Source organism: Coturnix japonica, chromosome 7, assembly GCF_054131305.1.
Source record: "Coturnix japonica strain WE chromosome 7, WE-NBRP24, whole genome shotgun sequence".
Classification (NCBI taxonomy): Eukaryota; Metazoa; Chordata; class Aves; order Galliformes; family Phasianidae; genus Coturnix; species Coturnix japonica.
Genome location: NC_140669.1, coordinates 22,655,573 through 22,669,656, shown reverse-complemented (window position 1 = coordinate 22,669,656; position 14,084 = coordinate 22,655,573). Strand labels below are relative to the sequence as shown.

At 39.9% G+C, this 14,084-nt stretch overlaps 1 protein-coding gene and 1 long non-coding RNA gene across 20 annotated transcripts in view; one reads left to right on the top strand and one right to left on the bottom strand.

Moving 5' to 3' along the window:
• ADAM23 (ADAM metallopeptidase domain 23) overlaps window positions 1–1,533 on the bottom strand; it is a 62,683-nt gene extending 61,150 nt beyond the window's left edge. For 17 of the 19 annotated variants that reach the window (XR_014948335.1, XM_085553360.1, XM_015868233.3 and 14 more), the window contains exon 1: window positions 3–1,533. Coding sequence is in view for 16 of the 19 variants with exons in the window: in XM_085553360.1 (XP_085409486.1) it covers window positions 3–123 (121 nt within the window). In the remaining 3 variants the exon portion in view is untranslated. The remainder of the gene's footprint in view (window positions 1–2) is intronic. The other 2 variants (XM_085553363.1, XM_085553366.1) reach the window with 1 other exon arrangement.
• Window positions 1,534–1,567: 34 nt separating this feature from the next.
• Window positions 1,568–12,235, top strand: LOC146760114 (uncharacterized). The gene is made up of 4 exons (XR_014948336.1): window positions 1,568–2,191; window positions 5,146–5,233; window positions 8,685–9,041; window positions 9,618–12,235. It is a non-coding gene; the product is annotated as an uncharacterized LOC146760114 (long non-coding RNA).
• Window positions 12,236–14,084: the final 1,849 nt, after the last annotated feature.

The following is a 14,084-nucleotide window of genomic DNA, read 5'->3' as shown; positions in this document are numbered from 1 at the left end:
ACCGTCTGCCGCCGCAGCCCGGGAGCGGGCGGAGCCGTGGAGCAGCAGGAGCGGCGCGACGAGGAGCGACAGGAGCGCGGGGCGGCGGGGCCGCCGCAGGGAGATGCTGCCGGGCGGCTTCATGGCTCATAGCGCCCCGAGGCGGCGCGGGGGGCGGCCGACCGGCGGGCAGCGCGGGGCCCTCACCCCACACAGGCCGCGCCCGCGGGGCCGGGAAGGCTGCGAGGGCCGAGCAGGCGGCTCCGCACCGCGGCACCCGCCCGTCCGCCTCGTCGCACCGCCGTCACTGCGAGTCCGCTACCTCACCGCGAGGGCGGGCGGGCGGCAGCGGCGCGCGCGCACCTTCTCCTTGACTCCCCCCAAACCGCACAACCCCGCGGCAGGCGCAGGCGCGGCCGAGCGGTCACCGTCCGCCACAGCCCTTGCGGGTCCCCGCCCCTCCCGGTACGCGGGCGGGAGCCGTCACGCCTCAGGCAGGTGCCGCGAACCGGCCCTCACGGCGGCGGCCGCGCTGAGGAGAGCCCGGCGGCACCTGAGAGCGGGATGCGCGTCTCCTTCGTGAGGGCGGCAGCCATCGGCCTCCGGTGCAGCACGCCTTGGATGAGGATAAAAATAGCTTCAGCCAGGTAGAAGATGAACCCGCTTCTCTGTGATTTTTCCACAGCGTTGGGAATCGGGAGACCTCACAGCTTCATTTCCTCAGAGACCGCTCTGGATGCTGAGCTCTTAGAGTGCCTTTTGCCTGCAGACTCCCAGCATCAAGGAATAGATGCCCTTGATTTGGGTTCAGGTTCAGGCCTCCTTGCTGAGGAAATAATGATGAGTCTCATTTTTGCCTGGAAACCCCTTTTTCCTTTCTCATCCTCTGCTGAGTCCCCTCTTCAGAGGCCAGCCCACATTAACACATACTTTGTATCACCAAATTCATTATTGTAGCTAATTTAGAAGATACAAGCAACTTCACAAATCCTTACCACGAAGACTGTTCAACAGCAGTACCATTACTGAATTATTATTAATCAAAATCATCCTGATCTGCACATGCCACTTACCTACCAGCACGTGCTGGTCAGACTGTGCTACACATAGAAGTTCAAAGTTAAGTTACAGTGGCAGCCAGAAGAGAGCAACAGAATGGCCCATTGTGGAAAGAAAAAAAATAAAAAAAAAAAAGAGAAAATGCCTTAGGATTGCTGGTGTCTGGAACTAGGGAAAACCTTTACCAGTTCTCTATACAACCTGGTATTCCCGATATCTATTTTCCCCAGTTACTTTCCATACAACCCAGCTGTCCCCCAGCTCCAGGTGTCACACTCAGTCTCCCACTGGCTGACTGCCGCACTGCTCAAGCTGTGTTTCATGAAGCTGACAACAAGTTTCAGGTGGCCATGCAGCTGGGAGAGCAGAGTCAGCTCCACATGAAATACCCACTAAGAATGACAGATGCCTTTTATTTTTTTTAAATCAGCTCTCATCTTCAAAAGACACTGAAATGATCCCAAATGGATTGCACTGTGAATGTCTGACAGCAAGATATCAGAAAAAAAACTGATCATCATAGTAACATCTGCATCCAATGAAAGGATCTGAGATCTATGAGTCAGAGGCATGCAGGAAAGCACTGATAGTTAGTGCTTCAATATTGGCTATAAAGAAAACATGTATTATGCAAGGCAGACATATAACTTTCAGCCTAGGTGATAAAGTTTGCATCATGGCTCCAGACCGTTTCCCAGAGCTTTTAGATTCATCACTTGCTTATCAGGATGGGGTCAGTGAACACATGGATTGAAAACGCAGTGCTGCAATTCAAACATGAAAAGACTTGAGATACCGAACTGCTGATAGCAGTCTTCTCTAGTCATGCTTGACAGCTAGTCAGGAAATGGGAGCCTAGGCTCCACGGTAAAGACATAACCTTTCTACACAATCAAATATTTTCAGGTATCACCTAGAAAAAGAAGCACAGCATCAGTGTATTACTTGACTTGGAAAACTCTATATAGAATAGCCTTTCCAAGGAACTTTCTCCTTACACAAGGCATAAATAACATTGGTCTTGCTGACTGAGCATTATGGAAGTGCACCTCACTGGGACATGAGGAAAACTTTTGGATTTCAACAGCAGTAAGACCTCTTCAAGTACCTAACAACTTCAAGAATCGCATTAAGCCCTGGAACAACAGAGCAGGTGAGGTGTTCCTATATGTTACTCACAGAGATAAATTGGTTACTAGTTTTATAGAAAAAGGAATATTTCTCTTGCAGACAGAGTGCAAAGGAGAGAAGTTCACGTGGTGCAAACAAATGACTGCTTCATCAAGCAGTAAACCTTTGCAAGAATAGCATAAAACCACCATCAAGTTCACAGTAGTCATGATAATTACAGAACCAAACATCAGAGTGCAATATGAAATATTCAGCTTAACAAGGAGTTTCCAAGCACAGGACTAACCCAGGTTACCTTTGTAATAACAAGGACACCACCTTGATAGTTTAAGACTGGTCTTGGGTGACCAATGAGTACGCACCATAGCAACCAGGCAGCAGCAACAGCAGAGCAGAAGCATCCACTGCTGAGCTCTGCTGTCAAATGAGTGCAGTAGTCAAGCATGGTTATGACTTACTCATACTACTGCAGTATTAGCAGGCTCAGACAGAGGCCAAGGTCTTGCTGCACAAACATTTTCTTTTGATTTGCAGTAGCACATAAGTCAGACAGTGCTGTAAATAACACAGATCTAAGAGTCCTGAGCAGGAGGGGGTACTAAGCACACAGGGACATTGAGCAACTGTAGAACTTCACACAAAGCTAACTTGCACAACTTCCAGTGTGCACTCAAAAGAAAACAGTAGCCATTCTGTTTCTCAGCAGGGAAATAAAAGCTAAAACAAAGCTGCACTTTCATAAAATATAGTACAGCACATATAAAAACATCAGGTATAATTTGAATAATTTATACTTACAAGAAACCTGGGAATTATAATGAACAGTGCAATGCATTAGTATAACCTTTTAAAAATAATACATCATGCACTGATCCTCAATATTCAGCTATTCTCAAATAACTCCTCAGTGTGATGGAAAATATTTCCATACAAAAAGCTGTTTTGTGTTTTTTTCCCTGTCTTTACATAAAATATGTCAATCCCTCCATCGCAGCAACAGCCCAGCATTTTGATTTTAGTGTTTCACTTAGTTTCATTGAATACATTCCAGCAACTGAGGAAGACAGCGTAAACATTGCACAAACACAAAACAGAGATTCAGGAAGCAGTTTTTGCTCTAGGTTCTTCTGAAGCAAGCATCGCTTTCCAAACTATCATTCTAAGTGCACGGAGTTCCCACTGCTCTTCACTTTGCAATTTTTATTTCAACCTCACACTGTAGAGGAAGAGCATTCCCCTGTTATTCAGTAGTTCAAAGTTCTAAATACACTTTTCCCTTCCAGTTTCTACTGGGCACAACACTACGTTATTATTAGAGAATGCAGTAAAAATGAGGTTTTATTCCATTAGAATTGCCACTCATTTACCAAGCTTTGCTTGGTTAGCATTACTGCTAGCTATTCTTCTCCACAGCAGTACTACACAAATGAACTCTTCTAAGCACCATCTGTTCCAGCACCACAGGTTAGAATATACACAGTAATCAGGATTTCATCCCCTCCCTTCAACACCTTGAAATATTAATGGTAATCTGGAGTAAGATAATAAAACAAAATGTTAGCAATATGTGGCAAGGGAGAGAACACAGCTGTGCCACTAATACCAAGTCAGGGGTTTTATTAGTTACAGTTCAAATTGTATCCAGGTGAAACCTAGCACCAGTAACATACTTCTGATTGCAGGGAAGATTTATTTTGAATAAACCAATACAAACTCATTTCAGACTAAACTCACTTGCATGCATACATTCATAACCAAAGGATTTTACAAGATGTTTGCTAGGATACCTTGGCAATGTTAAAACTACTGCATGCAAATGGCTGCATACAATATATTGCAGTGTGGTTTTTTCACCACTGGTGCTAACACTTCTAAAGGCTGCAATTATTCACCATATTGCGCAAATTATTAATAATAGAGACAGCAGAAGCAGAAACATGCTGGTCAATGAGGCCATCTAGAACACATTTGTCATCTATTTCAATACACATATACTTAGCAAGTGGAACATAAGCTGCCAGCAGAAAAAGTGCTGCTCTTTTAATAAGCAAGCACTTCTAGCTGCGGCTGTGATATCAGGCCTGGTTCTTGCTAGTTCTTTTCACTCTTGTGTGTTATCATGCAAAAACAGTGTCAAGAAAGAAAAATGGGGAGCCAGGGAAAGTTTCACTTACATATACTTTAAATTTATACTTGTTTAAAAATAAGTGCACGCAGTCTGTGTTCAAATCCTAAGGACTAGTCACAGCTAATCAAATACAAGTGGTAGGTTCTGGAAAAAACAGATCACAGCTACTCTAGTGTGACTTCACAAAGGGAAGGTATCAGCACTCTTCCCTTCACCCATTTGCACATGCAAAAAAATGGACTGATAGGGATCTCCAAGTCATTCCCTCAAGCCTGCACTGGGTATGGCATTGTGCATTTCCTTTCATATGTTGTGTTTAAAAGTAACTAGAGGTTTTGGCCTTCCAGTGCCACTGGAAGGCTGCTCCAGAAGCTCAGCATTTGAATCACTATGTAAATCCTCCTACTTCCCAGTCTAATTTTATTCATGCCTAGCAGAAACCTATTTGTTCTTGTGCCAGCACCAGCATTAACAGCTTAGCCCCCCTGCTGGTTGAAATGTCCAGGATGTCAATGCTTACAGCATCAAAACCCAAGAAGAAATGAGTAAAGATATGAAACTGTAGATGAAAACAGTAAGGATGTTATCCTCAGTGTAGAGATGGCCTGAATAGCAAGGGCTGCATTATTTCAAGAAGCAGAAGGAATATGGCCATGCCAGTATAATCCTTGCTTGAATTACTCAACCTCACCAAGAAAAGGAACCTGCTAGCTACGGCTACTGATTGTGGGAAGCTGGTTCTCTGGACACAAAAAAGCAGCATTTTAAAAAGTACTATTGTTGATTATTTTTTATTTTTTTTTTAACTGTTCCCCCCAAAAGACTGAAAGAACCCTGCTCTTCCCCAGTATTTGCAGGTCTGATTTTTGGTGCGCATCCAGCAGAGCCCTGTGCTGATGTTGCTGCTATCTCTGCTGTAATCCTGTGTTATGAAAGGTAGGTAAAAATGCTGAATGCTAGTGTTAGTGCAGTGTCAGTCAGGAGAGGAAAACCTTGGTGTTTCCATAAAATGCAGCTCTATGAAATAGGAAAAAATAGAAACCGCTACATCCAATTATGCATTCTGCCTTTTCTCCATAGATAAACTTGGACCAGTTTCCCTGTTCCTTTCCTAATTAGGCATGGGGATGAATCATCAAATATGAAACACTATCCTGAAAGATTCTTATTTGAGGACATATATGGGATTTGGCACCGACTCCTCAAGAGACCCTAAATCAATATCTAAGCATATCTTACGATGAATTTATAAGAAAAAACAGTGTAAAGTTAAACCAAAGTATTGCACTAGAGGCATACAATGCCCCCAACATTTGAGTTCCTATAGGGTATTTTTGTTATATAAATAGCTGTGTTGGATATGGTATAAATGGAGATGTAAATCTATATATGGATAACATACCAGATTGTTATGTTACCATCCTTCTCCTAGCCTTCTCACCTCAGCATTTTAAGCTCATTTCCTTAGAAGTCTGATATACAACTATATAACACCATCTTTTGGCTTTGTCCCAGCAACTGGTCCAGACTGATGAGTTACCAAACTTTGCAAAGCTCTCTCAGTTCTGCTGATTCTCAGCACTCACCTACCACAGACACTGTCTAGTAACATCAACATGGCAGTCCTGTAAAAATCACAAGAACATTATTCACTGATCCCAGTGCATAATGGGATAATTTCTGCAGTTAATTTCTTCAGCAGATTCTTGCTTCCTAAGAAAGCTGCAAGAGAGCTTTCAATTTCCCAAAGATAAAAAAATAATATGAAGCCAAGAGTATTTACTAGTTTACTAGACTCAAGCTGTCAATGCAGTAACACAGTGAATGTTCTAGGCGATTACTACTTCTATTTTGTCAGTTTGGTACACAGGAAAATGAGACCCCATCAGTCTTTCCTAATGCAGAACTCATCCATCACACTTTCTGCCTATTTTCTTGACTAAGAGCTCAGTCACAAACCTCTACAATGCACAAAATAAAACATGCTCCCACAACCGTGAGAGCAGATACTCTACACTCACCCTCATAAGAACCCCATACAATCTGACCATGTGGATTGGTACATCAAGAACCAACACTTGAGGATACAGAATTATGCTTTTCACTCTGCTGCTTCCATTCTTCCTATCGCCCACGTGAATTTACACTTAGTCACCCTTCAGAGACCTTATTTCTTTACATTTACATGCTCCCCATGACTATCTGGAGTTGCTTATCCTGACAGTTAAGCATAAAGTTTAAACACACATAATTATGGGTCGTTATTAAGGAAATGTAGCAGGTTTTGAATGGAAATTAGAATAGCATTATTTTACTCCGCGTGCAGCATCTTTGCAACATACATGATGGAAGAAATGCTAGTTTTCCTATAGCATATCCCTTTTTCTCTTACTCCCCATTGTGGAAAATACACCCTTTTTTTTTGTTGTTGTTGTTATCCCCCCCTCTACGATTAGACTACTTACGGAGAATTCATGAATTTCCTTTTCTCTAAAATTCCATCCACGTCTTATGGCTAATAAATGCTCCAACTTGAACCATCTTTCAGCTTCTCCTGCATTATTTTGCTGCAGAAAATATTTGCTTATTGTAAGCAATTCCAGAAAACTAGCTGAAAGGGACCAATTTACTGATAATCAAAGCAAAGCAATTATGAAGTTAGTGAGCAAGAACAAAAATCAAAAGAAATCACAATTCTGAGTAAATTGGGATTCAGACCAAACCATCTTCTCACAACCAAGGCACGCCTCAAACTTGCAATGTATGGCTGCAAAAATCGAAAGCTTAGACACAGAAATTGAATTACTCTTAGTTTTTACTTTTGTTCCTACATGCTGATGCTGCATATTGAGTTTGAAGCCCAAAATAACTTCTTAAATAGACACACTCCAAATGGTAAAGATTAAAGTATAAAACAGTAGGGAAACATGACTAAAGACACAAAGCAGATTAATTGCACAGTTTGAAGTACAATCTGACCTCTGCAGACCAAGGTTTTTCCCACTGGACAGTGCTTTCCTGCTTTTACATTAAATTGGCCTCATCCCAGGATTTATGTTGCTCTCCAATACTGCTGCATAATCAATGAAACTTCCATTTACCAGAGAGAGCCTGCTGAGCACAAGATGTCTTTTCCCTTATTCTGGCTACTGATATATTGAGTTTTCTTATAGAAAACTGCATCTTCACAGCCACAGCCATCTATTGATTTTGCTGCTTTTTAAGCAATACAACAGTCTTTCATAATATTATGCCACCTACCATTTTTATGGAGGAAACAATGATGGCTGAATTAATATGGGCACGAAATATCAGTGAAATCATGTTGAGAATTAAAGCACAGTTGAGTTATAAGTTCTTTTGCATTATTTTGCTAAGAAACCACAAGAAACCCAGCTCAATTTTAATCCAGCTCTAGGAGATTGGCCACTCAACCGTACATTTCAAAATAACAGCCTGTTTTACAATAGCTAAAAAAAAAAAATCACATTATTTTCTTGACCCCAACAGTTTTACCCTTGCCTTTCCCACTGTACACTGGAGCACAGTACCCAAACCAGTATAAGAAAAAAGCACTGTTTGTTGTGCAGGAGCTCTACCGTGCTTGAAAATTCTCCAGTTTCCAAGCCTAAATACAGGTTAAAGCTGCCAACATGTTTCATGTGACCTCAAATTCTCTGTGGAGCTACCCTCAGCAGTGTGGCCACCTTCAATTTGCCTTCACATCTATTTTGTTTACTTTTAGAGAAAAAAAATGCCGGCCACAGCTTATTGAGTACTTCACTGCTGGGCTACCAGGGAAGTTGCATTTTGCAATTCCTAGTGTCAGAGCAGCCCTTACAGATGTGGCCACATGACAACAGCCTTCTGTCTGAGCTTCAATAAGCACACAAATTGGCTTAAAGTAGCATTTAAATGCTGGTTTCTGGAACTCTTTAATCTCCAACATGTGCAGAGGTAACGAGTTGCAGAGCCAAAACTGACATCTGTACTGTAAGCATTAATGTGCTTATCCAGTGAGGGTATAAAGCGTAATTTGGTTAATATGAGCTGTCATACAGATGAACTGTAGAGCTCAAGTTTAAAATATTCATGACCATCCTAGCTGTCTCTTCTTTTTCTTCTTCCCCTCCAAGAGAGCAATGAAGAAACAATCTCACATTTTCAGATATAACTATTTGTTTTACAGAGAGAACATCTTTTGTTGGGCTGCCAAGTTTGAGTCATCCCTACAGACTCATTTCTAGAAGCATGCACACAACTGACAGCTGATCACAAGCCATTTCCTAACTTACATAAAGATTTTAAAGGTTTAAAAGCAACCTAGTAAAATTAAGAAACAGAAACCTTTACAATGACAAACATTAATAAAAATTGTTTTCCATAGCTATGAAGAAATACTTAATTCACAGTATGTGGTCACTGAGGAAGCAATGCATTTAAACTGCATGAGAACACTCTGAACATGGAGGTAGGATAACTGCCAGCCTGCTACTGGGCTGCCCTGCTGCCTCTCTGCTGTTTCCTCCACGGCTCTGGTGATAGACCTCACGAGACTCCAAGCAACAGAAAGTGACACAGGAGCAACAGACTCCAACAGCTTCACCACTAGTACTGCTATGAGTAGAAATGCATCCTACTAGCCACTTGAGAGAAAAAGAGGCAACAAAGAAGCTCTAGACATGTTACAGTACTAAAGAACTAAACAGCTGAAGTTAAAGTTGTTGCCACATACAAAGTTCAGGTAAGCAATCTTTGCTTTGAATTTTCATTTACTGGAGATTGGAATGTAATGGTAAAGTTTCAAGTTAAATACTAAATAGAACCATTAAAGTGATACTTGTTTCATTCTGAGAGAAGGCTATCTTCTCAAATGTAAATGAACATTAATTTGAATTTTCACTTTCTTAGAGAAAACATTAATTATAACTTGCAGTATACTGACACCAGGGGAAACATCCATGTAATGCAAGTTCTTAAAGGTTTCACAAATCACCCTCCAGACATTCATATTTACTGAACAAATACTTGTTATTAACTATCTGAGTAGGAAAACTGAAACTGATTTCCTAGGTGGGGAAAAAAAAGACTTAAAAATTTATTTGGAGAAAGCAATGCTCTAGGGCCTAAGAAGAAGAGAATGAGTAATCCCCTCTATTCCCATTTGTCATACCATTTTTTCCACCAGAGTATTTTCAGTTAAGATAACAGATAAGTTCTACTCTGTAGAAGAATAATTAATTTGCTAGTGGATTTTGATAGTATTTTTACATTACGTTTAATTGCAGTCTGAAATCAAACACATTTGTCTTGTTTTCAGTTTTCTACCAGGGAGAATGAAGCTCTAGCTCTAAATGAGCCTATGCCTCTTCAAATGCTGAGATTCTCAGAAGCTAAATGATATGACTGAAACATCTATACCTGACTCTGCTTCGACTTCGGAATTGCTGGGGAGCAGGTACATTTGTGTATGCCAAGGAAATCATGGTGAGCTTAGGAGATGAGATCCAGTCTACCGGTTCTGTGGCCCCTATGCAAGTACCATCCAAGTGAGCCTTCCTCCTGCCAGGCCTTCAAGCCAAACAGAAACTTAGTGTTTCTCTATCTGCTGCTCATAAAACAAATAGAAGAAGCCAGAGAAGAGGAGATGACATATAGCCTACTGCCATTTTATGTGTGAATCAGGACAGAAAACGCTTACTGGTAAGTTAAGCAAACATCAGCTTTCTTTTTGCTTCAGTATTTATAGTCTACTAGGTGGATCTTAAAAAATGATTAAAAAGAACAGAAAGCTTTACCAAGAACTGCTGAACAGCTGCTTTCAGAATCAGAACGTGAAGTACATTTTAGAGACCAAACCTAGACAGAGCTTTACACCTAAAAAGAATTCCCCCCATCTGCAGTTTCTGCAGTTCCTTTAATATCTACACAACAGCAGCTCTACTGCACTTATGTCATAAGAACAAGTCTTCACATTGACACTTTTTAAAAATAACTCATGAGTAAGATCTTGTTCTCATTTCTATAAAACCTCTCCTCCCAATGATAAAGACTAGTTAATAATTTAACAAAGTAATCCAAGTGTTCTAAAAAAGGCACAGAGCCATTTATATTTAAAGAAAGTACTTAGTAATAGGAGATTAATCTGTGAGAAAGGACTGCATTTCTTTTTTTTAAAGCAAACATTTCCGAATCATTTGCCTAGGCTCTCAACATCACTTGCCTGCAGGTGATTGGCCATTCATTCCTTATCTTGACCACTCACATTACAAAATGATTTGATTGAGAAAAGGGTTGTTGCCTACAGACTAAGGTGTGCCTCCACAAGAGGTTAATGCAGCCTGATTCATGCAATTAAGGTCTTAACTCCATCACATTAATCAGGCTCTACCAAAGACACTCTCTGCAATTCTATTTTTCTTAATCTGAAAATATGAATGAATTGGAGATTGTTTCTTCAGTGTACTCTAGAAGATTTGAAGATTATCAAGGGCCACTATTTATTTTGAATGCCAATTTTTATGTATTTGTTTCAAGTCACCTAGGGCCTGATCCTAGTAAATAGCTAGTAAAGACTAAGTCTGGCATCCAGACCATTCAGTCATCTACGAATAGGGAGTGTGTGCATTGATTTGAAACTAAAGTCAAAATTAGTGAGCATTTTCAAAATACTGCTTCTAAGCCTAACTCCCGTTCCCAGCCTTTAAAACAAGTACAAGACCACTTTATCATGATAAAACATTATCCAGGAATAACCAAGTAGAAATGGGAAAACAAAATGAAAACATATGCATCTCCATTGCCTGGTTTGTGCATCTCAACATCCTCTACGTTTCACCTTGCAGGCAGGAAGCACAACTATTTTTACATGTTTTGACTGGCACCTACATCCCAAGATTTTTAATAATTTAAGTTTTATCTTGCCTAAATAGTAATAAAACTTTATAACCTAATCTATGAATGCAGAATACTAAGCTTGTGGATAACTGAAAGTGAAGCCTGAAAGAGAAATTATAGTTCCAGGGCATTTTCTGATTTGGTTTATAAATAGATGGTTTTGACACAGCACTCACAAAAATAAAGCTACAGTTAGCAAGCCTGAGGCAGCTGTGCAGCTGGGAGAAGTGCGTACTCTGGCAGCCGATCTGTGCAGTCGCCTATGTTGTGATACATGCTATCAAAACATCAGTTAAGAATACAGCAAGAATTAGCATTTCAGCTCAAGGCAGAGTGACAGAAAGCAAGCTTTGATTTTTATGTTATCCAATATGTATACCACTGAACAAAAGCAAGCAAATTAGATTCCTATTTTGGAAGCACAATTTTATCCTTCTTCATGCAAGACAGGTAAATTAATGTGGCAACATTTTCTGGAGATATAAACATTTTTAGAATAATATATATGAATGATTTTGCCAGACAGTTGCATTAAACGAACAGAAATATTTTTGGAATCTAAATAGTGGAATGAATACTCCAGTGAATAAGGAATCCTATTTAGGAAATGATCCAAATATTTCTGCAACTGTAGATTTTTGCATTAACACCAGCTGATTACAGACCAACCACGTAGATGAATGTTGTGGCACAGCTGGAGCAGTCTGACAGTCTAAAGCATTAGAAAGCTTTAAAAATTTCAGTTGAAGCTTAGAACCAGGACTCCCAGATCTAATGGAAACCTGACGGTAATCTCTAAGTTGATTTAAGCTCCAACTTACTGCATTCATGTTCTATTATCCTCTGCTGAACAGAGCAGATATGGCAAATCTGAAATTTAATTTGTATAAAAGTAGGACCCACATCCAAAGTTTCAAAAACCTCAGTTACTTCAACATAATGATTTGTTGATGGATCTTTGAATGAAGCAGATTCTAGCCAATAAATAAAGCCCGGCACATGCTTAAATTTGAATGAATAAAGGCTTGACTTCACACAGTATCATGAAGGACTTTTGTGCTATATTCAAAAATCCCTTTTTAATCAAGAAAATTATTTCCTTCCCCTTTACTTAGCATCTCTTTAAACATTCATTTTTCAGCATAGTAGACACAGACACATAGTTTGCGATCAAAAGAATCTTTTCATGTGTGCTGATGGAATATTACAAGATTGAAACAGAACACATACTTCCACACTGTTTACTAAATAGTCTTGAGCAGTTTGAGATTCTATGTAACCTTCGCTTATATAAATGGCATTAAGTTTGAACATTTACTCAAAGAGAAATTTTAAGAAACAAGCAAAAAGCATCAATGTTTAGTTTGTAAATACTCCAGAATTCATCTAGAAACAAAACGTGCACTTCTCTTGAAAGCACAAACATGGGAAATGGGTATGAGCGACAGCCCACTTTGAAGAATCAGAAACATGAAACAAAAGTTAAACATAAGGTTATAAACCTGCACCAAATTTCACCACTCAGTTCTTTCATATTCACATTCAGACTGAGCACGTGGATTGACAGGAGAAACACAGCTTTAATACTTGACATCAAATTACCAGGAGTATGTGTGAGCTGGAAGTTGACATCCCTCTCCCCTCTCTAGATGTAATTCAGGAACTTGGTAAGAAACATGCAGTCTGATGATAATGGATTCACAAGCAAGCTGTTCAAACAACATCAATTCTTCCCTGTTGCCAAGTAGAGATAAACTAACATATTTACAAAGCAGAAAGACAGCACTATCCTCCCACCAAGGAGGGACCGGGAACTTGAGCTCATGATACCAACATGCCACCATACGCAAACAAGAAAAAGAAAACAAATCCCCATTGTAAATTTAAATATAACAAGAAAGGCAATACAATTACGTGATGTGATTGTAGATTCTGCCCTCCAATAGGAATTTATCCCATTTTTGCACTTAATAGATTTTGAATAATGCAATGAAAAAATGCACTGATCTGTCCAGTATTTCTGGCACAGCTGTTCTACAGCACTTTTATTTACATCATTGTCTATTGAAATATCACTGGTCCCACTTGACACAGCTTACCTTTTTGCACTACTGTACCAATCTGCTTTGGAGAAAGCAATGGCAGCACAAGTCAGTGAAAGAATTCCACTTTAAACCACCTTCCACAACCCATTCTCATCAGAAGCTATTTAATCTGATTACCAGAAAGTCAAAATATTAGCAGATTAGCACAAAATCAAAATATAATTTCCTTACAAAGGTATGACTGTACAATAGAAACAAGTAAATGTAGAAATACATTTTATTTAAAACTCTCAAAGCTCACAGCAAGCCCCAAGGAAACAAGCCACAGCAAGTTACCCAGAGCATTACATCTGCAAAATCCCATTAAATTTAATTAACACAAATCCAGTTAGAACAAAATATTATACATAAGGCAAAGCGAACTAATACGAAAATCTCAGGCAAAAACAAATGGTTCTGCGAATCTGGAGAACATGATAGGAACACAAGGCTTGCCAAAAGACAGCTGTCAGATTTAATGACAAACATTTTTAAAATATTAAACTCATCACAGTCCATGTTTCTGCCCCCTTCATAAGGCTCACATTTGGAAAGAAAAAGAATGAATATGAAATTTTAACCAGTTATTTTCTGTGAATTAAAATTTTAGTTTTCTAACATGCTCTAAAATTATACAAACTTAGGGAAAACAGAGGACCTAACCCCAGCTGCACAGGGGAGCTGAAAAGAACGTGGCAGCCAACAGAAGATACGAGCATCACAAGTACATGGGGATACTTGGCCCTCTTTTAAATTTTTCTGGAACAGGCTGAGATGCATGAAGACATAAGCAATAGCTACACTAT